This window comes from Mus caroli, chromosome 4 (genome assembly GCF_900094665.2).
Source record: "Mus caroli chromosome 4, CAROLI_EIJ_v1.1, whole genome shotgun sequence".
Classification (NCBI taxonomy): domain Eukaryota; kingdom Metazoa; phylum Chordata; class Mammalia; order Rodentia; family Muridae; genus Mus; species Mus caroli.
The window spans coordinates 10,871,008-10,898,771 of record NC_034573.1 but is presented as its reverse complement, the minus strand read 5'-3'; the positions used below and the strand labels follow the sequence as shown (position 1 = coordinate 10,898,771).

Sequence of the window (27,764 nt, the reverse complement as noted above, 5' to 3'; positions counted from 1 at the left end):
TAGATGAGAATGAAGATTTTCAACTGAAAGGGCCGGCAAATATCTTCAACAAAATTATAGAAGAAAACATCCCAAACCTAAAGAAAGAGATGCCCATGAACATTCAAGAAGCCTACAGAACTCCAAAAAGAATGGACCAGAAAAGAAATTCCTCCAGACATATAATAATCAGAACAACAAATGCAGGAAATAAAGATAGAATATTAAAAGAGTAAGGGGAAAAGGTCAAGTAACATATAAAGATAGGCCTATCAGAATTACACCAGATTTTTCACCAGAACTATGAAAGCCAGAAGATCCTGGACAGATATTATGCAGAAACTAAGAGGACACAAATGCTAAAAAAAAAAAAAAAAAAAAAAAAAAAACCTCAACAATGACTATTTAAATACCATAGTGTTTGCTTTAAAACAAATAGAATGTGTCTTTGGTGTGTTACTTTCATAATATGAATGAAGAGAAATAAGAGTATTTATATTTCCCTAAAAAAATCATAAACACAAAACTTTCAAAATAAAAAACTATTTTGAAAAGGAAGAAAAGATATAATTGGAGCTTCATAGTATATACATTTTATACTGTTTTGCTTCTTTAGGTATGTGAATATAATATCTGCTTAATAACACAAAAATATGTTCAAATGCAATAATGTATAAAAGTAGGAACATTCCTTTTGTGGACTTTTGTTTTGATCTTTTCTCTTTTACTTGTTTTTTATTTTCATTTTTCTGGGGTTGAGAGAGAGAGAGTTGTATGGGTTTGGGTAAGAAGATTGAGAGAGAAGAAAGAATGATTAAAATATATTGTATTGGGAAAACCCTTAATAAATAAGAAAAGCCTATATGTTAGAAGTTCACAGACTGTGAGAGGGCAATTACTACTGATTAGCTAAATAGACAAAATGTCAATGTTCCTTCTAAATATCTGTTTATATTCTTAGACAAAGCTACTCACATACTAATCTTTGTAAGGCCCCAATAACAGTGTAGAAGAAAGGATTTTTAAAAAATGTAAAAACTAAAAGATAGGGAGAGAACAGAAAATGTCATACTTTAGACACAGTGCTCATAATATGGTCATAGCTCCAAGCTGATGAGATTACCTGAATTTGGCTTACACGACTGTTTCAACTGTCAGTCATGGAGCTGGGAGGGGCTTAACGAGCTGTACCCCTTACTGTTGAATTGTGGGTCACTGATAACTACTGTCCAGAGCATACTCACCAGACTCCAATGCATAGTTCCAGTGCCAAAGTCACACAGATAGCCCAGGCCATACCCAGAGGGACACACACAAAAATAAGAAGACATGAATGTGGGAAAGAGATTACCCATGAAGAAGGAGTTTGGCAGACAAGATGGTAGCAGGGAGAACAATCAGAAAAAAATATATATATATGTGTGTGTGTGTGTGTGTGTGTAGTTGACAAAAGCAAATTTAATGAAAAAATAAAATAAATAAAGCTGAGAAGATCAAATGCTCAGGACAAACTGAGATGAAGCACATAATTCTAAAAGAAATTTTTAAAATCCTGTGTGCATTGTACGTTAAAATTAAGCTTTGTCCCTAGCAGAAAGCAGCCTCAGAAGGCATGCCTATTTTGTGAGCCAATTTTTAGCCAACTTTTCATTGTTTTGTTTCATTTCAAAGGAAGGTTTCAGCAGGAATAATGAAGTTGAAATAAAATATATTAATAAAAATACAACTGCCTTATTAATACTGAATCACACAGGGGATTTGTTCCCCCTTCCCATTAAGCTTTTGTTTAACATTTTAGTACTGGTCTAGAAGTACTCAAAAGGAATTCTTCGCAGTTGCTTGTTTTACAGTGTGGCAACCTGTCATGTAGACTTTCAAGAATCCTGCATGTGATAAAAACAGCCTTCAACACATACTTTCCACCCTTCGAGCCAGGACTGCAGTTTAATGCGTACTTTCTCCTATTATATATTATTTTTTACCAATAGGAGTTTTTGTGTGTGTGAGTTATTTTTTTAATCAGGGCACTTGCTAGCCAAAGCCTTTATTTTATGGCATGTGCATTGCTACTTGAACTCTTTTTCCCTAATTATAAAGCAGCATACAGAGCCTGCCCCACCCACAGGAAGCACAGACAACCACAGTTCTAAGGTGGTTCAACTCACCGCAGAACTATGAAAGGGTCACTGTTGGACACATCATATAGTCAACAAGTCAGGTTATAGTTATTGCACAACACAGCAGCGGTGAAGAAAACAGTGTGTTCATTTCTAGTTTTTTCTCTTTAATTAGTTAGTTTGTGTATAGGCAAGGTCTTCCTTTGTAGCCTTGGAATCTAGATTTTTCTGCCTTAGCCTCCGGCGTGATGGCATTGCCGGTGTGTACCACTACACTTGACTCTAGACCTAATCTATGGGCAGTTTTCTTCTCCTGCTGGTTCATTCATTTCCTTATCACACAGTAAGAAGATGCACATGCAGCTGTACAATAGGCTGCATGGGGCTAATCGTTCGTAGCTCACCTGAAAACAAGCAAGGACTAGACAACAGGAAAGCTGGAGAATTGATGTTCTCAATGCAATGAGCTACTCTGGGTTGCACAGCAGGGAGCCACTGGTCCAGGGCATTACTCAGGTCAGGAACACATTGTATGGTTGATCCAGATCTGGTAACTTAGCAAGAATTTAAGTTGAAGCTTGGTGTATTGTGCCTATGGGATCCCATGCCCTCTTCTGGTGTGTCTGAAAAGAGAAACAGTGTATTCATATCCATAAAATAAATAAATAAATCTTTTTTAAAAAGTTATTTTAGATATGACATGATCATTGTTAATCCAGTTGTCAGTTCTTATCAGGTCTTTGGAAAATGAGTTTTGTGAGAGAAATACATTTTGTAATGTGACCCGATGAACTACATCATTGACTTTTGACTTGGAGTTATAGGTGTTTCCAATCTGTGGTAGCAGCACTAGGAAGGCAGAGGCATGCAGATAACAAGCTTTAGGCCAGTCTGGACTACATAGTGAGAGCCTGTTTCAAAAAAACAAGTGAGGGCAGGGTTGGAGCTCTTGCCTAGCAAGTGCAAGCCCTAGGCTTGCCTCAGTACTGCAAAAGCAAAAACAACCGACCAGCTTGTAGCAGGCAGTCACAGGAAGCAACGAGCAGCCTTCTGTGTAGATTCTTTCAGGGCTGAAGAACCTCAAAAGAACAACCTAAAGTAAGAATCGAGGCCAACCTGGTCTACAGAGTGAGTTCCAGGATAGCCAGAGCTATTCAGAGAAACCCTGTCTCGAAAAGCCAAAAAAAAAAAAAAAAAAAAAAAAAAAAAAAAAAAAAAAATAGCATAGCCAGGCCCTGTCACTCCTCATTTGATTGTTGCTGTTTGCATTCCTTTGCTGAGCCCACGTTTTCATAGGCTTGTTTGCTATTCACTTCTGCTTCTTCGAGAAGACAGACCCAGAGGCCATCCGGATAGGCAGCTGACTTATCTGTTTTCTTCTCCTTTTTCCATGATTGTGTCTACTGCCTTGAATTGGTTTATAAGCAAAACCTACAGAAATAAATATTTTGTGGTTTATCTAAAATAAAAAAAATGAAATGAAATGAAAATTAACGTCTCTCAAGGATCTGTATTTCACAAACCAGGATCTTTAAAATACCCCAGCACAATGAGTCGTCCCACCCCCACCCCCACCCCCGGCACATATGTAGCAGACAGGCAGCTCAGTCTTCATGGGCGCCCTGTCTGGCCTCCGTGGGAGAGGTTGTGCCTCATCTGGCAGAGACTTCATGGGAGGATACCCAGGGGGGTGGGGGTATCCTACCCTCTCAGAGAAGAAGGGGAGGGGCGAGAGAGGGAGGGATTCCGTGAAGGGGTGGCAGGGAGGAGGAGTAGCATTTGGGATGTAAACAAAAAAATTAATTATTTAAGAAATAATTAAAACATACCCCAGCTCTTAAGTCTTTACCTGAAGAATTAAGTAATTCATGTCTCCTGTTTTCTTTATAGTAAAACCTCCTGGATTAAGTGCAAGTAGAAGCTGTCCAAATTGTTAAAAACCAACCGTCTTGCCGATCCACTCTGAGATCTTTGTGCCATTCTGATGCTCCAGGCAGCGCTCTGGAGTCAGTGTTTAAACAGTCCTTGGGGCAGTCTGGGGACATCTGTTGAAAGCATTCTAAATAATCTTGATGTTCTACCCCTACCACATCATACTTTTTATTCAACGAGAGGATTCTATTTTGTTTATTGCGGTATTGCTGTGAGGACAACTACTTTCTCAGCTCTGAGCTCCCATATTATAAATGCAAAGGCTTATTCTATCACTTAGAGTCATTTGGCAGCCTCTCTGAAAAAACCTGACAAATGACTGTGCATAGAAAAGGATGCCTGCTGTCCCTTAGGGGTGCTTCGTTCCTTCGGATTTGTTGCTTCTGTGCCCTGAGCAATTTAACATGTTTATAATGTGCAGTTCTTTCCATCGCTGCTTATCCAGAGCTTTTCTTCAAAGTGAGGTGTAAATGATACTAACCCTGTCCCTTATTCTTCGAAATGAAAATAATCCATTACCCTAATTCTCATATATATATAAAGTGCATCTGTCTCTTATTGAATTTTACTGATCCCAGCTGTGCAAAAATACTTATGCTTATGTCTCTACATCTTATCCTTTTTTATACTCCAATTGTGTATCACTATTGTGTCTCAAATAAGAAACGCATTTGACTATAAAAGCAGTCACTAGTTGAAGGAACACAACAAGGAACATAGTTTGTTGAATTATAATAATCATATACTTGTGTAAATATCCAATCAAAGCACACTTGTTAGGCATCTTGTATTTATCTTGTGGTCTGCTACATTCTCTGTAGGCTTGGTATCATGAAAGCAAAATGTCTGCTTGGCCCTTTGTGTTGCTGTGTGGATTTCATTTTCTATAGCTAGGTAAAAATTTCCCTTCAGTGTTACATTTGTCATGGCATAAAAAAAAAAAAAAACAAAAAAAACAAAAAAAACAAAAATACTCAAAACCAGGAAGACATACACCAGTGCATGTTTTGGTGTGCTGTATACAATGAAGAGATAGTAAGTTGGATTTTTATTGACATTGCAAAGGTTTCCTTCTTGCTTTCTTTTTTAATGTATGTGTGTCATGCACAACTAAGGAGCAGAGATGCTAGGACTACGTTTTAAAAATGAAAGTAGACCAGTACACAAGGTTGGAGTGATTTGCTTCTCTTCTGTTCTTATTTCAGATGATGGAAAATTGTCCTTTGAGGAATTTAAAGCATATTTTGCAGATGGAGTTCTCAGTGGAGAAGAACTACATGAGCTCTTCCACACCATTGACACACACAATACCAAGTAAGCAACATTTCTTATCAGTGGACTCTGGAAATGAGGTGGGGAGAATGTGAATGAGTCATTCAAGAAGTGGGTGGGGGAACAGACATTCTGTAAGGCTTAATTCTGAAATATTCTTTCCTAAAAATTTTAGTCTGTCATTACTAAATAAGTAAAATGTTACTGTTCATATTTGGTATAATCTAAACTTCCTTTGTATAAAAATATCCTCTGGGTATAATTGTATTGGTATGTTAAAATGAAATTACTGCAGTAATAAACTGAAAATTTCTGCTACCTGAAAACTACAAGTAAGGGGAGGTACAGAACAGATTTGAAGAGTTGACACATGGTGATCTTCATTTACTTGGCATGTGGATACCTTTTTTGATGTAGGAGAATATTTGTGAAGATTCCGTTTATATCCCCTCCCCCGTGGTGAAAATATAAGATAATGAGGACTTTAGGATGTATATCAACAGAGATGCACTGCTTGTTTAAGGTTACTGAACCAAATCACATTATTTTCCACAGTCTCAATTATAGAATTCTAATATGAAAGAGTGTGGGTTCACACACGCCTGGAGATCCTCCACTATGCCTACTGTCTAGACAATTGCATTCTGCTTTAGGCAAAGCAGTGATGTGGTTCCAGGAAATAAGTCTGCTAAGACAGTGCTCTGGGGCTCTACTTACGAAAAGACATTTTCTTGAGGCTATTTACAAACTTACAAGATTAAGTTCACTTTACTCAAGTGGCTGAATATTTCAAGCAATCAGTAAGGTTCTAGAGTTCAACAAGATTTTCAATTGCCTTGCCGATGCCTTCTCTTTTGTTATCAGAAATAGCATTAGACTCAGTAACTGATAATTTCAGTATACTATCAAAAATACTATGATTTATATATTCATAGGGCACTTGAAATCACAAAGAATAGCATTTTAGGTCAGTGCAACTCAGAAACTGTTCATAGGCACCGAGATACAATAAGAAAGTAGAAACTGCTTAGGTAAAATTTGCAGGAGAGTGGAGAGAACATTCCAGTCAAGAAAAGGCATGGAGAAAGTTCTAGATGCATGAGAATAATAGGCATCACTTCTGTTTACAAAAGTGTCAACTATCCAGATCAAAGTGGAGGGGAATTCACAGAGAGAAAGAATTCCTCTGTGAATTCTTTCTAAAGAATGCTCTCTATGAGAGATCACTTACAGTCTAAGTTTTAAAAGTACTTCAACTTTATGTAAGGCAAAGGGAATCTAGTCAAGAGCTCTAGCAACATCTTGTAAGTCATTGTTGCTCTGTGAGGGAGCAGCTGAAATGGTAAAGATGGAGGAAGACTGCAGATATTAACTAAGCTAAATGGATACTGAGGAAAAACATTTATGCACAGAAGGAAAACATTGGGAGAAAGGATACAGAGGAGGCAGAGGGTCTCTGGGTGTCTTGGGTATCCTGTTGGAAGCTGGCATGCAAACATTCTGTCAAGCATGCTGTTCATGTCGTCCTTACTATGTTAAGCTTTTAAAACATCTACATTTGGAATATTTATTGAGATTTCTAGTTTTAGAATTTGGTGTCCTGAATATTTTCCAATGAATATTTACTAAAGTTAAGGAGAAAATTTTCACTTGTCATTACTGGTTTGATTTGCCATTTTATTTACATTTTCTTTTTTTTTAAATTTTTTATTACGTATTTTCCTCAATTACATTTCCAATGCTATCCCAAAAGTCCCCCATACCTTCCCCCCCACTCCCCTACCCACCCACTCCCTCTTTTTGGCCCTGACGTTCCCCTGTACTGGAGCATATAAAGTTTGCAAGTCCAATGGGCCTCTCTTTCCAGTGATGGCCTACTAGACCATCTTTTGATACATATGCAGCTAGAGTCAAGAGCTCCGGGGTACTGGTTAGTTCATAATGCTGTTGCACCTACAGGGTTGCAGATCTCTATAGCTCCTTGGATACTTTCTCTAGCTCCTCCATTGGGGGCCCTATGATCCATCCAATAGCTGACTGTGAGCATCCACTTCTGTGTTTGCTAGGCTTCGGCCTAGTCTCACAAGAGACAGCTATATCAGGGTCCTTTCAGCAAAATCTTGCTAGTGTATGCAATGGTGTCATCGTTTGGAGGCTAATTATGGGATGGATCCTTGGATATGGCAGTCTGTAGATGGTCCATCCTTTTGTCTCAGCTCCAAACTTTGTCTCTGTAACTCCTTCCATGGGTGATTGTTTCCAATTCTAAGAAGGGGCAAAGTGTCCACACTTTGGTCTTCGTTCTTCTTCGGTTTCATGTGTTTTACAAATTGTCTCTTATACCTCGGGTATACTAAGTTTCTGGGCTAATATCCACTTATTAGTGAATACATATCATTTGAGTTCTTTTGTGATTGTGTTACTTCACTGAGGATGATGCCCTCCAGGTCCAACCATTTGCCTAGGAATTTCATAAATTCATTCTTTTTAATAGCTGAGTAGCACTCCATTGTGTAAATGTACCACATTTTCTGTGTCCATTCCTCTGTTGAGGGGCATCTGGGTTCTTTCCAGCTTCTGGCTATTATAAATAAGGCTTCTAGGAACATAGTGGAGCATGTGTCCTTCTTACCGGTTGGGACATCTTCTGGATATATGCCCAGGAGAGGTATTTCGGGATCCTCCGGTAGTACTATGTCCAATTTTCTGAGGAACTGCCAGACTCATAGTTTGTTTTACTTTGGATACATTTAAGATTTCTTAGTACTCAAAACAGGGATGTGCAGTGATTGATTGAAGTCTAAAGAGTATATTACTATTGGTCGCTAACATATGCATTAGCAACAATAGTGCATTTTCTGGAGTAAGTATACTCAATTTAAAATTAAGAATATTAGTTGGAGACCTCTGAATTATATTCATGAAATTCCTCCTTAACACAGGTTGTCAGTGTCAAGCTTTGATCTTTTACAAAGATTAATTCAAGCTTTGACATAGAAATTCCAGAGCTTTATTTTAAGCTAAGGAAAAAAAAACCTTTATCTTGTGTGATCCAAGTTTGTACTGTGTACACCAATTATTTTTTCTTTTCTACTCACTTTCTCAGGGCACATGCTATTGCCCCAAATACTAATACTGCCCTGCACCCCAAGCCACTCCAATTACTTCAGGAGCACAGCTTGGCCCACAAGAAGCTGATTAATATCGGTGGGGCAAAACCTAGCAAATTGACTATATCTCCATTCATAGCAGCTTCCTGGTCCTTGTCCCTCCCAATGTCTGATGGTTGAATATTTACTTTGTCATATGAAGTAGTCATTTGGGCTGGAGAGATGGCTCAGTGGTTAAGAAGCACCAACTGTCCTTCCAGAGGTCCTTAGTTCAATTCCCAGCCACCACATGGTGGCTCACAACCATCTGTAGTGGGATCTGACACCCTCTTCTAGTGTGTCTGAAGACAGTTACAATGTGTTCATAAATAAAATAAATCTTTAAAAAAGAAAAAGAAGTAGTCATTTATAGAAATTTAATTATAGCTTGTTTCTATAATACAATACAATTAAGGAATATGAATCATCAAAATTATATAAAATTCTTATAAAAGGAATACCCTACTTGATTTATTTCAAGCCAACCTATGAATCACTGGCCCTTGTTTGTAAGGAAAGTATCTTATATTCACTGGCCAGCTATGCAGCATGAGCTTGAGCTCAATACTCAGAAAAATATCAATCTAAGATGAACCCTAGGCAGCATTCTGTTTCTGTAATGCTGTGTTAGACCAGAGTATGCTGAATGATTTCCACGCTCTATAACTTCATAAAATTAATATCTTACATTTATAACTTTTCTCATTATGTTTGAACACTCAGAATGTTTTTCTTTCTGGATTCTTGTTACATGAAGTGATTCGTGAAGTCTGGAAAATGTACTTGAATGATATGGTCTGACAGAAAAGAAGATGGTGAGCTTAAAAAGCCATGTTAACAAAGAAGGACATTATTGGAGGCTTTAATGTCTTAAAAGTAACTGTGAACAAATTAATATTTTAAAACAAATTAAAATTTTCTTCTTTGTCTTACTAAAAATTTCATAATTGCAAACTTCATGTTAACTATCTACATTCAAGGCAGATATACCTAACCTTTCTTCTTTAAGGAAAGAAAAAAAAATAGTAATCACCCCGTGATCCCAGTAAGCTTTATATATATTGCAACCCTCCGAGTCTCAGGAAATATTTTCTAGACATATGTTTGGTTTCTCAACTTGTAAGACAAGAAGACATATTCAGAAAAAATTCTAATGATATTATTAATATTTAAATATAGGGAAAAATAAAAACTAAATCTGGGGCTGGTGAGATGGCTTAGTGGGTAAGAGCACCCGACTGCTCTTCCAAAGGTCCGAAGTTCAAATCCCAGCAACCACATGGTGGTTCACAACCATCCGTAATGAGATCTGATGCCCTCTTCTGGTGCGTCCGAAGACAGACAGCTACAGTGTACTTACATATAATAAATAAATAAATCTTTAAAAAAAAAAAAAAAAAAAAAAAAAAAAAAAAAAAAAAAAAAAAAAAAAAAAAAAAAAAAAAAAAAAAAAAAAAAAAAACTAAATCTGTAGTTAGGTGCTCTTAAATGAGGGCCACCACACCTGTAGGGGAAAAGAAAATTATAGAGGTAAGATTGTTCAGTCAGAAAGAAACCTTCATAGCTCATAGAAAGTATTTTCACTCACAAGAAAACCAGCATAGCTGCACTTTGCAACTAATTAAACAGAACCAAGAAAATCTAGCATAAATCCTTGAGGTATTAGTCATAGCAGAAGCATGGGAGAAAGGTTCCCTAGAACCTTAAAGCAGTTCTGGCAGTTAACTGCCCTTAGGAGCTCCAGATTGTCAGGGTAGACCACAAGGTAGACCAGATGGAAGTTTTGCTCATAATGCAGAACATAAACATAGAGAAAAGTAACCCAAGGATTTTAGGGATGGGCTCATGATGAGAAACTCAGAGAAAAGATTCTTTGTTCCAAACTAAAATAGTTTTTTTAGACGCTGAGCACTGATATTTCAGTCCTGTGCTTGTTAACTCACTGACACTCACCACAGTGACAGAAATACCACCAACTACCAAAATGAGGTAGCTCCAGAATTGAAAACATTCTTTCCTGTACTAAAGTGAATTTTTTTCTAATATTCACATAGTCTGCTCCTTAGGACCATTCAGATTATAAATATTTTATAACACGTCTTTTCAAAATTTGAAAGGAGCTTCCATGCAACCGTGATGAGATTAAAAATCCCACAATAATTAGAGAGTAATTATATCAAAAGTATTTATTTCAGATGGCAGAGTTATGCTCATCTTGAAATAGAAGTTGCTTATCCTATATTTATTCAGGACAGTTTTCCTGAAAGTATGATGAGTTGGTTGATAATGCTATTGTCTTCCTTGAGTTATTTGTCATGCAGCTTAAGGAAACATACAGTGTGTAGAGAAAAAAAAAAAAAAAGTAAGGTCAATGTCATGCAGTAGCATTAGGGCAGTCCAAAGGGTCCATGCAACACAGCTGTGCATGACATTCTGATTAGAGTGTTCAGAGCTGTTCTAGCCATGAGAAAAATAGATCTCCTTGTGAGCACTGCTTATACCACTTCAATTGGAACAGTGCATGTAGAAAGAAGTAAAACCGCAAACTTCAATAGTTAAGTTTCAATAGTTAAGACTTTGGCTTTAGGCACCATGGCAGAGTGACATTCATGACCTAAAGTGGCCAAGAGACACAAGCATCAAAAACAGTCTTAAGAGCATCTGTTTCTATGCATGGCCTGTAGAAACTAGTCAAATAATTGATCCCTTCTCCAAACCCAAAGTATTATGTTTTGAAACAGCAGCATATGTAATCTGTCTTTAAGAGACATGGCGTGGTGGCGCACGCCTTTAATCCCAGCACTCGGGAGGCAGAGGCAGGCGGATTTCTGAGTTCGAGGCCAGCCTGGTCTACAAAGTGAGTTCCAGGACAGCCAGGGCTACACAGAGAAACCCTGTCTCGAAAAACCAAAAAAAAAAAAAAAAAAAAAAAAAAAAAAGAGAGACATGGTATTTGGGGTGTTTTGTGTGAAGGCTGTACTTAGAGGATTCTGAAAGCTGCAGAACAAGTGAAAATTAGCTTTTGAGCAGATATTCCTCAATATCCCCCTTGCTCAAATTGGAAAAGAAATCACAGTAAGGAAAATGATACTATAAAAAGGGCTTTGTCGGTTGTGAGTGACAGAACCCTAAGTTAAGATGACTTAAGAAAAGTATAACCTTGCTCAGGTGTCAGATGAACCCAGAGGTGACTAAGAGTGTGGGAGCCAGGTACTTGCTTGGTGGTGCTAGCATTCCTCACAGTGTCATTATTTTGTCTTCCTTTCTCTCTATCAGCACTTCTATCAGGAGGATGGCTAGAAGCCAGTCTGGAAAACTATCAGAGAGACTGATTTTCTTTACCAACAGCTATATCAACATCCTGGTTTTGTATCATTATCCTACTTCGATATCATGGGCATTTTTGAACAGTTTGCCACTGTTTCGGGGGAAAGAATGTTAACTGAAACCTAGGTGCTGCATCAGAATAGAGGAGCATAGATTCTGAGCAGGTATAGCTTGAGTTTCCTACAAATCAAAGAAATGCTTATGTGGCCTCAAAAATCTTTATTACCTCACAATCAGAGAAATGTAACTACCCATCTTGAAGACTAAAAGAGGTTCAGAGAAGTATAAATTCTAGAAAATTCTGAGAGTGGGGTCAGCAGAAAATCAGAAGTTACTTATAGTAGAAAAGCCTAAAGTCAGGAAAATCTTCGTGATCTAACAAGCATTCTGATCTCACTGAAGTATTCATGGCATTTCCCTCCTCACTAGCCTCTGTACCCCTAAATTTCTCATCCATTTGACTGTGCAGTATCCCAGCCTCCCTATGCTCTTCTCAAACCATGCCTATCACTCCACTCCTTTGAGTATTGGGGTCTTTCTTAACCTTTGTGTATTTAGAATGATTGCCAAAATTTAGATATAACAATATCTAGTGTTTATTCACTTAGTTCTTTATTATTCCACCTACTGTAGAGGTAAAGGTAACTTTCATTGCCGGATATAAGTGTCTTTTCAGAGGCTTGCTGCTAAATCCATTCACCCTTTCTAGGTCTTTCTGAACTCTGGTTGGCTGGTTCTAGCTCAAACTCCTCTTCAAGATGACTGATTCAAACTGGCTTCTCTAGGCTTCTGACTGAATTACTCTGCTTGGAAAACTTGACTCTGAACTCTATGAACTCCACTACATTGCCTGAACTCAACATAACTGCACCCACTGATCTGCCCTTTCTCTGACTTACTCAGTGCTCTAAGTAATCTCTCTTTCCTGTCTGTTCTTATAAGAGTTGGGTGTATCCTATCTCTAACTCATTCTGTCAAATCTTTCTCTGACTCGTCACTTTGTCTGCCCCTCAATTAGATAGCACTTTCAAATATATCTGCTTCCTCCTATAAATTAGTCTTACCTTCATTGTTTGGATTAAAGGTATGTACTAAGGACATGTGTGTATTTCAATCAAAGGAATTAAATATGTGTCATTCCAGCAGGATCCCATATACCTAGAAAATCTTCAAATGTGATCCCTTGCCAGAGCAACCATGTTGCTGGGTTAAAATTCTTCTACAGTAGATATCAAAATGTTCTTGAATTTGATATCAGTTTAACTACCTGAGAATTTAGAGTAGAGAGACTTGTATGCATGGCTGAGAGAAACACTACTTCATTACATATTTTGCAAATATACTTTTGCCCACAGTCTTAGAAACTGAAAGGCATGAGTCACTTTAATTTTCTATCAAATCTCCAGTTATTTGTTCTGTTTGTTTTAGATCTAACCCATAGCAACATATTTCTTTATTATTCATCTGTTTTTATTTATTTTTATTAATTTTTATTAGAAATTTTCTTTATTTATGTTTCAAATGTTATCCCCTTTCCTGATTTCCCCTCTGAAAACCATCTATCCCACTCACCTCTGCTCACCAACCCACCCACTCCCACTTCACTGCCCTGGCATTGCCCTACACTGGGGCATCGAGTCTTCTCAGGACCAAGGGCCTTTCTCCCATTGATGTCCAACAAGGCCATCATCTGTTATATATGCAGCTGGAGCCATGGGTCCGCCCATGTGTACTCTGGTTGCTTGTTTAGTCCCTGGGAGCTCTGGGTTGCTTTATATTGTTGTTCTTTCTATGGGGTTGCAAGCTCCTTCAGCTCATTTGGTCCTTTCTCTAGCTCCTCCACTGGGGACCTTGTGCTCAGTCCAATGGTTGGCTGAAAGCATCCACCTCTGAATATGTCAGGCATTGGCAGAGTCTCTCAGGAGACTCCTGTCAGCAAGCACTTGTTGGCATGCACAATAGTGTCTGGTTACTGTATATGGGATGGATTCCCAGGTGGGGCAGTCTCTAAATGGCCTTTCCTCCAGTCTCTGCCCCATACTTTGTCTCTGTAACTCCTCCCATGGGTATTTTGTTCCCCCTTCTAAGAAGAATCGAAGTATTCATACTTTGGTCTTCCCTCTTCATGAGTTTCATTTGGTCTGTGAATTGTATCGTGGGTATTTTGAGCTTCTGAGCTAATATCCACTTATCAGTGACTGTATACCATGTGTGTTCTTTTGTGATTTGTTTGCCTAATTCAGGATGATAATTTCTAGTTCTATCCATTTGCCTAAGAACTTCAGGAATTCGTTGTTTTTAATGGCTGAGTAGTATTCTATTGTGTAAATGTACCACATTTTCTGTATNCATTCCTCTGTTGAGGGGCATCTGGGTTCTTTCCAGCTTCTGGCTATTATAAATAAGGCTGCTATGAACATAGTGGAGCATGTGTCCTCCTTACCTGTTGGAACATCTTCTGGATATATGCCCATGGGGAGGTATTGATGGATACTCTGGTAGTATTATGTCCAATTTTCTGAGGAACCGCCAAACTGATTTCCAGAGTGGTTGTACCAGCTTACAGTCCCACCAGCAATGGAGGAGTGTTCCTCTTTCTCCACATCCTTGCCAGCATCTGCTGCCACCTGAATTTTTAATCTTAGCCATTCTGACTGGTAGAATCTCAGGGTTGTTTTGGTTTGCATTTCTCTGATGACTACGGATGTTGAGCATCTGTTTTTAAGATGTGTTTTCACTTCCGTAATTATTTGAGCCTATTTGAGTACTAGTAGCATCATTTTTCTACTTTTACTAACCCAGAATGTTAAAGATATGCATTTTTGACAATTGGTTCGAAATTCTGTTCTTTCTTGTGAACGTATTTTACCACCAGCATCATTATTTTTTTTTCCTAAACGAAGTGTCTTAACAACCTGAAATATGGATAGCAACTGAGGTATCTGCAATCTAATGGAAGAATATGAAATTATCAGCCAAATTCTACTTTACAATAAAAAGATTATCATACCTTGTGAGATTTAAATGCAGATAATTTTAAGGAAATTTTATGCGAAAATGATTTATCGTTAGTTATAGTTTAAGAAATAAATTGGCTCCCATTTTCTCTGATAAAGATGTTAGTGAAGTTAAATTTTGTTTCAAGGCAGCACACGTATTTCTAAAAAAAATTATAATGGATATGTGTGATTAATAACAAATAGCTGGAGATGCAGTCATTAGAGAGCAACATTCTACACAATTATTTGTATCATTTTGTTTAAATTTCCACAGAAACATTGTAAAAATGTGTTGCAATTCACAGCCTGCAGTTAATCACTGACAGAGAGTTAATTCATTTTCCAAAGTTCCTTGAAAAGCCTGCACAAAGGCATGGGACTTCCCAAGGTCTACTTAAAAACACAACGTAACCCTTTCCGTTGTCATGCCATCTCAAGAACATTTTGTATTTTTTAGCTGTCTTGTATATATCAGAAATCAAAATATTTCAAGGTCTTTCTTAAAAGTCACTTTGAAGTGTTTTATTCTGATGAAAGGATGGCTGGTTCCCCATCCATAGAATATATTTGGATGTACAGTATAGAGGCAATTACCTTAATTGCTGCCTTTATCTCTTCTCTTTTTATGTCTATTGTGTTGGGTTTTTACAGTGTGGGAGTTGCTACATTGTCAAAGAGTTATTCTTTTTTTCCCCTGTGGACATTAATTCCATTCTTCTCACATTTTCCCTCCTTCATACCTGGAAGTCAGCTTCTACTTTTAGCCTCCTCACCGCCCTCCTTTGCTCACTCTGCCTTACTTCATTTCCTCATTGTTCTGTGGAATACTCAGAGTTCCGCTGTTTTCTTAAATCATCTGCACTAGAGACTGAAATTTCAAAGGTTTTTAGTATCTTGATATTACATTCTGGTTCTCATCCATTCCTCCCCATGAAGAACTTGAACTTTCTGTTAGCCTTAAGTGAACTCCCTCTTTGAGAAGGCACAGTGCAGTTGCTAATGGTGTAATGAAGTCAATTACTACTCAGAAGAAAGTTTTCTATGGTAAATTATTTATTCATATGCCTTACAGGATACTCAAATTCTGACTAATATGGGCTCCATGGGAATTTTGGGTTATTATCCTGCATAGCAAAATAGGAAAGGCCTAAAGAATAGGCACATACAGTATTTTAGTTTACTTCGTTTGTTTTGAATTGTTTTAATATTCAAAATGGGTGTGATGTTGAGTTTTGTGGTTATATTATTCTTCTGGGAAAGAGGTCAAAATAAAGGTTTTTCTGGTAAAAAAATTATTTATTCATATGAATATAGCCTTTTTCTAACATTACTATTATCCGCCAAATGCATGAAATGAATTCAATAAAAGTGGAAGGACAATCTCTTTAATGTGCATCGTACTCAGCTCTTGGACTGTTTCTTCCTACATCCCAATGCACCAACAAAATTTGCTCTTAAGAAAATCTTTACCACTACAATCATCTCAGCACAAAGCATCTATCTTTACAGATATATCATTCTCACAAATTCTTGTTTAGGCAGGAATTATTTTTTTAAAAACCCAAATCATCATTTTTGAAGAAATAAATCTTCAAGACAACATCTTTTGAAAACATTGTCCCCAGCTGCCTGTCTCCCTACATGCAAATGTCCAAGGTAATGTAATGAGCCAATGAGCACTTTGGGCAGTGACTCAGTCATGAGTCCATTTGAATAGGATGAGGGCCTTTATACGAAATTCCTGCGGGAGCTTGTTACCCCTTCCAATCCGCTGGTGTATTGATCTTAGACTTCAAAGTCTTGAGAACTAGGATAATAAATTTCTGTCATTTACTAATTACTTGGCCCAAGATATTCCTTTAGATCACAGCAAAGGAATAAGTCATCCATGATTAAAAGACTATAAATAGCATGATTGTTGTCAAATGAACTGAAGCAATACAGAAAATTTCAGGACAGAGCATAGAACACCTGGGATGCTGTCACTTTGACACAATCATAGTGGTGTAGGGTTAACATGGCTTCTAGTTACATATTCAAGTTCGATCATGGAAAACTTTCATCTTTCTGTCCTTCTACTATTGAACCATATTGTACCCCATAACCAGTTTTTTTTAACCACCTAAAATATGGCTTTATGTATACTACGCACTAAGTTCATGTCATATACCTGTTTATATTTCATGAAACTTTATCCCAATTTTCCCTGTTAGATTACATTTTCGGTTCTGCATTCTCACTGGAATATAAAGTTTTCTCTGTAGCAGCTGAATCATTTGCAATTTTAGATGTATTGTATTCAGTGGTTAATGCTCTCCTGTCCAAGTCTGAGCCTCATTAAGGCAGACACTATGACTAGTGGCCTTTCATTGACTTCATTCTAACATAATATTTTAATATAACATCATAATACTGTAAGCTCAATAAATATTTGAGATGAGAAGGGAAATGAATTCCTGGTCTCTTATATCTCCTGCTCTACCCTTTGCTGGGGTACCCTTGATTCTTCTCTGCACAGTATAGTTGCAAATGATAAAGGTTCACCAAACTCACTGTGGGTCACTACTGCAGTGTGTAAAGGACTCATAAAAACTCCAGCCTCAAGCTTAAACCCCTCCATTGTCTAGTGTTGAAACATTGAGATTATTCTCTTCATTGAATCTTAATTTCATTGCCAAAAGAAAGAAGCCAATATAAGACTCTATTTTCAAAACTTACTGACAGGATATAAATAGCTGCCCAAACTAACAGTAAAATGAAGATAATCAAGATGTATTCATTAACCTTTTAGCTTTCCTGGATCTTTCTTTAAAGTTTTATAATTGTAATTTATACCTTCTTAAAACACCACCTAATTACATAATATTTTTTAAACAGTTGTTTCATTAGCTTGTTAATCTTGGCTCCAAATCTAATTATAATTTCTGAAATGAGAACCATTGTTTTCTATTTCTTATAACTACTATAATAAATTTAATAGTTAATTGATTGACATATAAACATAATATATTTATTACATGTAAGAAATTTTTGCAGAGGTATATTTGTGATAATTTAAGCATATATAGCATGTAGATTATATACAAGGAGTAAAGCAGAATCTATCATATAAATTCTTTAATAGGCTCTTTTGTTTGGGGTTCAGTAAATGATTAATTTGGCTTCAGACTGAATTAAAATTTCTATCAAAGGTTAGTTCTAATAAAAATGATACTCCATTGTTATGGATTAAAACCTGGGAAATATAATTTAAAGTATAAATGTGAATTAATTGTATATTTTAACAGACACAGATATGTACAAGTGAATAATTTATTTTTTCACAATATTAATGGTTCTTCATTTATATGTAAAAATAGTTTCTATTGCTTAGGAAGCAGTGCTTACTACATAGAATATTGCACTCTCATCTGGCCTTAAAAGGTATCTCAGTAAGAAAAAGCTAGACTACATAACAAAAGCTTTTAGCACTTATCACAGAATCTAATAGGTTGAAAGCTGGGCACCAGCCTCGGGTGAACATTATTGTTCTTGTCTCATTCACTAATGATTTTAAGGGTTTAATTTCATTTTTATGATTTTTCAGGGATTCTATTTTTAATCAACTTTAGGTTAAGCATAAAGCAATCCAACATGATTAGAAATCTACCTCTATGGGACCATACGGTTTGATGAGTTGCACACCTAATTTTCTTTATCTTCTCATCTTAATTGCCATGGGGTTGAAAAGCATAAAGACTTACTTGAGACCACAATGAAGAATTTCTTTTATTTTTGTTAATTTATTTTTTTATTTTTTATTTTTTGCTGAGACTTTTTTCCTTTTCATTGTGACAATCCAGAATGTCAAATTTGATAGCAATTATTCTTGTTGAGTTTGCAGATTCCATGAAATTAGTCATTTATTCCCTACTTATTTGTTTAGTTATTCAATACATGCAGAAGGTAACACATGCCATGTTATATATAAGTGAATAAACATTTCTCCATATTTAAAGGATGCTGATATCCACTCAAGAGTGGGAAATTGTTTTTCATATAATTCACAAAAACTGACTCTTGTTCCATCCTAGCTCTTGGCTTCTACTTCCTATGACAGCAAAGTATGGGAAGAAATCCTCACCTCTCAATATCTCCATGCATGTATGACTTTAACCCATGATTTTTACAGTGTTTAATTTTAATTATGGGATATCATTTAGCATGACTATGTATAACTTTCTTACAAAGAATTCTTATGATGAAACAACATTTTTTAAAAATTATATTGTCTGGAAGTTATTTATGAGCAACTAACTTTTAAGGAATATTTCCAGACTGCCAAAAGTGATTGTAGAGTTCACTGATCTCAGGGAGGTCCCCTGCTTTACCCTGTCAAGGTCAGTTGTTTAAGGAAAGACTAAATAATTCCATTATGTGAAAAATGATCAAACCTTTTTCTGTGGTCTAGGAAATAAATGGAGACAATTCCTGTTTATTATCATTTTGTATTTGTTTAACACTATAAATAATAGTACTAAAACTATGTCTAGTATGTTTAATTCCCTTCTATAACACAATCTTCTTTAACCTCATGGTAAGAAATTGTATATGTACTGGATTTGTTTAAATGGGAAAAGCTGAAAAGTAGTGCTCAGAATCAGATTTGTTGTCTGTTATTAAATCTAATTCCTTTGAATTCCTACCAGTATTCCGATTTCTCAATCTTGGATTTAAGGTCACCACATTGTATTATTTCGATTTTTTCTATTGTACCTTTAATGATTTATGAAAATGCATTGAAATTATGTATTTTAAAAGGTATCTCCAGAGATATCTATTCCAGTAAAAGCACTAGGTCATGATTCCCCTGCTTTCCCACACAAGCACACCAAGTCCACTCATCACTACCCATGTTGGTGTAGATGTAGGATCATTTCCTGGAACATGGGTAGCCCCTCAGGCAACATCACCTTGAAGAAAATGAAGTCGCCCTCTCCTAGCAGCCATCAGTTGCCAGTAGCTCATTAGATAAGGTTGGAACTTTCCCTCCCCTCCTCTGGCATTTTGTCTGGCTTGGTCTTGTGTTGGTCTTGTGCTTGCTGTTACAGCCACCATGAGTTCATATGCGTAAATATTCTGTTGTGTCTGGGGACTTTGTTTCATCGTAGTCATCTATCCTCTGTGGCCCTTAACGAATTTCTGCACCCTCTTCTATGATAGTTCTGAGCCTCCAGAGAGGAGGCTTATGAATCAGATATCAGGTTATGCTTTTAATTCATCTTATGTGGAATTTATCTCCATTGCATTCTATTGTACTTTTTCCCCGTGAACTGAAAAAGGTAATCTGAATTTTAAAGCCTGTGACAGGAATATCTTTTCATGGTAACAGACTACATAGGAAATGTTTACCTGGTTTATTATTTACAGTCATTGAAACAAAGTTTCTTAACATAAGCAACATAATTCTGGACATCTATTATAAAATATCATAAATATTACAGTTTTCATTTGGGTGAGAAGTGAGAAAGAAGGGCTAAATTGAAGTATGAAACTTTTCATGTTTTGTGTGAAAACATTGAAGAATCATTGCCTATCTTTTCTCTAGCTTACAAATCATCAGCAGTGGTTTTCAAATCACTTTAGTCCTGCAGTAGGAAAACCAGTTTGATATTGTAGAAGAGTACCTTAAAGGTTCAGTAAAAAATCTAGAAGATCCCAAAGGAGATGACTCAGGAGATTAGTGAGAGAAGAAACATTTAAGTGAACTCAAGGTTCTCCTATGTAACTCAATCATGAAATCAGTTCTGTCTTGCCCACACAAACAGAGCTTAGCATCTTTCAGCAATGAGTTACTGAGTACTTATTAAGTGCTGGATATTTTGTTTGGTCTTAGGGATGCATTGATGAATTAGAATTTTGTCTTTTTGTAGATTATGCAAAACACAAGCAAACCAATAAACAAACCACAGTTTCTCCAAACAACGTGCCAGTATTGAGAAGGAGACATGGGCACAAACCCCTAACCTAGAAGCTACTGCCAGTCGATACCTTCAGGGAGAAAGAAAATCAGTTTTCTCCAATGCAGGGACACTGGGTATGTCAACCATATTTCAGGACAAGTCCCATGCTCAGTAGGAGTTGGATACAGAAAATGGATTCCATGGTTTTTGTGCACGTTTTAGGGATTTGTTTGGTTTAATTTTGTTTGTTTGTTTTGTTTCATTTTGTTTTTTCATTTGTCTTATTTTTATTGTCTAGAAAGAGAGACAGGGAGGAAGAAAGTGAAGCTGAGTGTGTAGAAAGTTGGGTGAGGGGTTCTGGAAGGAAAGAATACAATTAAAGTACAGTCTATGATTGTTTATATTAAAACATAACAGAAACTGATTTCTTATAACAGGGAAATGCAGTTTTTTTGAGGGAGTTGTCTCACTGACTTAGTCAAAAGAGATCCTCAAAATCTAAGCTTCATGGCTGAGTTATCATGGTGCATTAACAAAGAGAGGCAAAGAAATGAGCATGGCAAGAGATGAGAGTAGAGTTCAAAGAGAAGTACATGTGTGCACGCCCTTAGACGAGACAGTGTAGAATGTTGAAGACCAAACATGCAACACATCTGAACGCTCAAGTTCAAAATGATGAGGGAGTCACTTACAGGCATCTCGGCTGGGAAAAAGCTTCAAAACCAGCAAGCAGGACATTCAGATTTCTACCCTTTGTTCAATGGAGATCCCGGCATGAGTCTTAAACCTGAAGATGTCTCAAATGAACAGCAGACATCTCCAAACTGAAGAGAATTGAGGAAAAGTGACAAGTCTGGAGGCAACACTCTAGTTAAGAGGGTCCTGCAGCTGTGTATGACCAAGTACCCTCTGTGGGTCCCTCTTTTTAATTGGATATTTTATTTATTTACATTTGAAATGTTATCTCCTTTCCTGATTTCCCCCCAGAAGCCCCATCCCTATTCCATCCCCTCTCGGCCTGCATCTATGAGAGTGTACCCCCAACCAGCCACCCACTCCTGCCTCCCTGTCCTCAAATTTCCCTACACTGGGGCATCAAGCCTCCACAGGACCACGAGCCTCTTCTCCCATTGATGCCCAAAAAGGCCATCCTCTGCTACATATATGGCTGGAACCATGGGTTCCTCCATGTATACTCCTTGGTCCATGGTTTAGACCCTGGGAACTCTGGGTGCTCTGGTTGGTTGATATTGTTGTCCTTCCTATGAGGTTGCAAAACCCTCCAGCTCCTTCAGTCCTTTCTCTAACTCCTCCCTTTGGGACCCCATGCACAGTTCATTGGCTGGCTGTGAGTATCCACCTCTGTATATGTCAGGCACTGGCAGAGCCTCTCAGGAGAAAGCTATATCAGGCTCCTGTCAGCATGCGTTCCACAATAGTGTCTGAATTTGGTGACTGTATATGGGATGGATCCCCAGGTGGGGCAGTCTCTGAATGGCCTTTCCTTCAGTCTCTGCTCCACACTTTGTCTCCGTATTTGCTCCCATGAGTATTTTGTTCCCCCTTCTAAGAAGGACTGAAGGACCCACACTTCTCATCTTCCTGAGACAGTTTAAACATTTCTGATCTAGAAATAGCACAAGGAGGATTACTCTGCCTTATAGAAAAGATATTAATGGTCAGTATTTATGAATGTCTTACTATGTTCTGGTCTAAACAGCTTTTATTCATTAATTTGTTTAATCTTGAAGGCCAGGCATGGTGGTACCCACCTTTAATCTCAGCACCTGAGAAACAGATGCAAAAGATCTCTTTGAGTTCAAGGCCATCCTGATCTATGTATGAAGTTTTAGGCCAGCCAGAGATACACAGTGAGAAGCTGTATTAGAAAAAAAAGAAAGAAAGAAAGAAAGAAAGAAAGAAAGAAAGAAAGAAAGAAAGAAAGAAAGAAAGAAAGAAAGAAACTCAAAAGCACAATCCTGATGGAGCCATTTTGCACAGGAGGAAACTGTGAAGTGGAGAACCATCCTAAAGTCACCCCAGACCCTCCACAACTGCTCATTGCATCTGCCTTTGTACACTGCCTTGTAATCTGGCAGAGCAGCAGTCTTCACTCCGTTTCTGGCCAAGAAAACTTTCCAAGGCTTTACTCTCTTTGAATATTAAGTGGAGCTAATAATATGTTCTGGAAGGAGAATTGTGAAAGCTTCGGAACAAATGTTAAGCCGTTTAGTCTACCAGCCAAGGAAGGTGCTACATAAATAGATGAGGTTTGTTTAACTAGTGTCAGTAGGACTTGTGAATACAGAACCAACAGCACATGTATACTTGCTTAGTGCTGCCTCCTGGGTTCACAACCCTCCAGAAAATATGGCACTTGTGAAGTCAAGTCAACAGATTAGTTCTCTGAACACTAACTCCCCTCTTACAAATATGGGTGGTACTTGGAAGCTCACAGCTCTGCCCAATCAACAGAAATCTAACGTTTCAAGAGGTACTTAAAGGGCAATAATGTGATAAGCTAAAGAAAAATGACCAATGACCTATCTTAGGTCGATTAATCTCTTCATATGTAAAGAGCTTTACAAATGAGAGGCAGTTGATAGAAATTCTATCCATCCTGTCTTCTGGATGCAACAATACCTTGCAAAATGGGCTTTCTCTTAGAGCATAGATTTGCATAATAGGCAGGTAGTTGGGGGTTAGAATAATATTGCAGAACAATTAAACTGTCCCAAAAGGGGAGTCCAGAGCTGGCATTTCTGTTTGAGACTCCGCCTCTCTGCCTATACTGTTTAGGTAAGCAATAATGACAATAACTTGAAACTTATCTTCAAGTACACCGAGGAGCGAAAGCAGCTTAGCAGGCTGACTTTCAGGCTTGACAGGAAGTTCCTTTCTTTCTCCATAGAAATGTAGAGGGCCCAGATCTGAGAATTGAGAACAGCATTCAGAATCTTTGTGGTGGTCAGCTGGCCTGAACAAGAAGCTGGAGGACTTCACAGTCCCTAGCTCCCTAGAGATAGACAGGGGATACAAGTGGATACAGAACTCTTTAAAAGGTCTATTTACCTCCGATTTTAGAGGGCAACCTTGACCTGGGGCTTAAAGTTGTATCTAACATGTGTAACAAGTAAACAAGATGTTTCCTTTTGAACATTTCCTTGCTTCTCTTCCCTAAGAGACAGTATAGGAGAGAAGGGCAGATTGGTTTATCTACACTTTAGCATCTTGGAAAATAGAAGAAAACTCTCAGCAGCTCTCAAGCGACAGTGTGGGAGGGCTGATTGGTGGCTGTTCCCTGTTTGTTTTATGGGGGCTGGAACATCTTGTCTCCAGAGCTCTTTGCTCCTCAAGTAAGTTCCCGGCTTTCTCTTCTCCCAGAACTGTTGTACTTTTTAAGCATACCTGGAGGCTTTCTGACACAGGGAATTTCCATAATACCAAACAGTTAGGTCTCCAAAGGATTTTTGATAGATCTTAGGAAATTACCTTTTTTTTTTTTATGAGTTGTATGTTGTGTGAGTTTTACTAAATTTGATACAGGTAGCAGAAGTGACTTGAGTAGTGATTGTAGGTGCTTGAAAAAGAGCCTTGGCTGCAGTGAAGAGGGAACAGCAGACACCTGGGAAGTTTGCCCTGCTACTCAGTGCCCTTCTTGATGAATGTGCTTAATCATCCTGTCCCCTTGATATCAAAGAAGGTTGTGGGCAAACACCTTCCTTAGCAAAGAGGGATCTCGTTTCACACCTTCTCCTTCTGTTTTTTTGTTTGTTTGTTTGTTTGTTTGTTTCTTTAAATTTCAAAACAGCCCTGATTAACAAGATCACAAACAGAAGATTTTCAATATTGCTTAGTGTGTAGCATGAAAATGTTTTTGATGAATTTTCATAAGCCCAGCTGTACACCATTAAAAAAACTGGCTATTACATGCTTCAACACTATGCTGAGGCATAGGGAGATGACCAAACCACAGGAGCAGTGTCCACACTGAACTCTGAAATTTTCCTCATTTCACTTAAGCAAATATCTCTTCAACCTTCACAGTAAAACCCTAAGACAGTTCATATTTTTGAATAAATATTTTTAACATGTGCTTAGATAGATAGATAGATAGATAGATAGATAGATAGATAGATAGATAGATAGATGTCAGAATACAACTTTCTCTTCTTTCACCCATGAAGGCCCAAGAGATTGAACTCTGATAATCAATCAGCCTCAATTTTAAATTCCTTTACCCACTGACCTACCTCAATAGCTCCAGTTCATACTCTTAGGATACTTCCTATATATAGTAGTGTGTGTGTGTGTGTGTGTGTGTGTGTGTGTGTGTGTGTGTGTCTTCTTAAAAGTATTGCTTCATGTTTCACAGGGTACATTGTTTTGTACATAGACTATACATTCTATTAATTGAAAAGATTAATGCTTAGACTGGAAGATATAGCACCATATATCTAAATCAAAACCATATAACTTGAAAGGAGTATCTGACAGTTAGTTTTCATTCCTATTTCTGTAATAAAGTACCCTGAACAGTAACTTGGGAATAGAAAGGGTATATTTTAGCTCACAATTGCAGGTTTTAGTCCATTGGAGAAAGGATGGCACAGAAGCAGGAACAAGGGAGAACTGCCCACAGTATATCTACTGTCAAGAGCAGAGTGGTGGATTAGTACATGCGTGCATTATACAATTAGGATTCTCTACCCAACAAATGATGCCACCCAAGGGGGTCTTCCCACTTCAATTAATGTGGTCAACAACATCCCCAACAGACAAGCCCATGGGTCAATCTGATTTGACAGTCACACATTGAGACTCTTCACAGTAAGTCTAGATTGCTTCTAGTTGGCAATTGAAGCTAACCATTACAGCTGCCAAGAAAACACTGGTCACCTAGTAAACACACAACAGCTATAGTAATAGAACTTGATTTAAAAAATATTTCTTTAACTTATTCGAGAGTGTAAAATAATTACGTCATTTCCCTCTTCTGCTTATTCCCTCCAAGCCTTTCAATATTTCCCTCCTAGCTCTTTCAAATTCATGCCCTCTCTTTTTATTAATTACAGTTACATACATAAAGACATTTTTCCTGAAATTTATCTATTTCTTTCTCTATAAATCTATGATCTATAGACTGGTGGAAGGTTTCATAAATGAACAACGGGTATTTCTCTGAACAGCTGGATATTTTTGTTTTGTTATTGAGTATCATCCGTTTTCTTAATTTTTGAAGTGCGTTTTCCTTCGAGTGGTTTTTGAAAGCAAGCAGAGCAGCACTTGCATCTTCCTTTGAGTTGCTGTGACACCACAGGGCTTTCCAGAATGGAATGCCACCTGGTACATCCTAAATCCTGTGAAGCAGAAAGCAGGCCGAGCTAAGTGAATAAAAATGGCATATCCTTAATTACCACAGAATGGTACCTAATTGCCTTCATGCCAGCTTTAACGCACCACAGAGCAGCAGAGATGGAGTGTGATTTTCAAGTGAGTTACGTAAGCCCACCTTTCAGCACTGGAATGACTCCCCCAGTGTTGCCAACTTGCATTTTGACAGAGGGCTTTCTGGCTAATGTTTTCCCAGAGGAGCAGTTTGTATTTTTCCCACTGGCATGCAGTGTCTTCCCTGGCCCGCTGTTCCAACACAGCTGCTATTAATATTGACATGGCAGGAACAACTGTTTCTCAGTGACTGTCCTTCAGGAGACAAAACTTGATCCTTCAGGAGGAGACAAAAAATAAGAGACAGGGCATTGTCAACCAAAATGGAAAGTGCAGTAATTATGTCATAATAGGATTAATCTGTGAACTTAACTTGATCTCAAATTTGTTAAAATTCAGTAGTTCTACCAGCCCCAAAACTGCTGCAAGAGGGATTTTGAAATTTACTCTGTTAGCAAAATTATCAGGAAATGAAATTTAGTTTTAAGTGACTCAGAAATAAAACTGTACCACTTAGGGAGGACCAAGTTGTGCTTTGTTTTATTGCTTAGACTTTTAATATTTTTACGCATTTTTCTCTAGTTCTTATTGAGTGTTGACTGTATGCCAAACTGAGGAGAAGACAACATACCAAGAATTTGAAGTTATAGTATTGTTTGAATTATTTTTCTAAATTATCATGGCTATAATATATTTCAAAATACATATATTTTTATTTTTAAAACTCCAGAATTACTTTTTCTTGCCAATTTTTATTAAGTATTTACTACATTTAAATTTCAAATGCTATCCCAAAAGTCCCCTATACCCTCCCCACCCCCTGCTCCCCATCCACTCACTTTCACTTCTTGGCCCTGGTGTATATACTGTACTGGGACATATAAAGTTTGCAATACCAAGGGGCCTTTCTTCCGAATAATGGCCGAAGAAGCCATCTTCTACTACATATGCGGCTAGAGACATGAGCTCTGGGGGTACTGGTTAGTTCATATTGTTCTTCCACCTACAGGGTTGCAGACCCCTTTAGCTCCTTAGGTACTTTCTCTAGCTCCTCCATTGGGGGCCCTGTGTTCCATCCTATAGCTAACTGTGAGCATCCACTTCTGTGTTTGCCAGGCACTGGCATAGCCTCTCAAGCAACAGCTATATCAGGGTCATGTCAGCAAAATCTTGCTGGTGTATGCCAAAGTGTCTGCATTTGGTGGCTGATTATGGGATGGACCCCTGAGAGGGGAAGTCTCTGGATGGTAGATGCTTTTGTCTCAGAAGCAAACTTTGCCTCTGTAACTCCTTCCATGGGTGTTTTGTTCCCAGTTCTAAGAAGGGGCAACGTATCCACACTTTGGTCTTCGTTCTTCTTGAGTTTCATGTGTTTTGCAAACTGTATCTTGGTTATTCTAAGTTTCTAGGCTAATATCCACTTATCAGTGAATACATATTGTGTGAGTTCCTTTGTGATTGTGTTACCTCACTCAAGATGATGCCCTCCAGGTCCATCCATTTGGCCAGGAATTTCATAAATTCAGTCTTTTTAATAGGTGAGTAGTACTCCATTGTGTAAATGTACCATATTTTCTGTATCCATTCCTCTGTTGAGGG

General features: G+C 37.7%; 1 protein-coding gene across 1 annotated transcript in view; it reads left to right on the top strand.

Annotated features, from left to right (window-relative positions):
* Necab1 (N-terminal EF-hand calcium binding protein 1) overlaps positions 1-27,764 on the top strand; it is a 176,924-nt gene that overhangs the window by 27,166 nt on the left and 121,994 nt on the right. Inside the window, exon 3 of the mRNA XM_021160280.1 lies at positions 5,234-5,342. Coding sequence (XP_021015939.1) covers positions 5,234-5,342 — 109 coding nt within the window. The remainder of the gene's footprint in view (positions 1-5,233; positions 5,343-27,764) is intronic.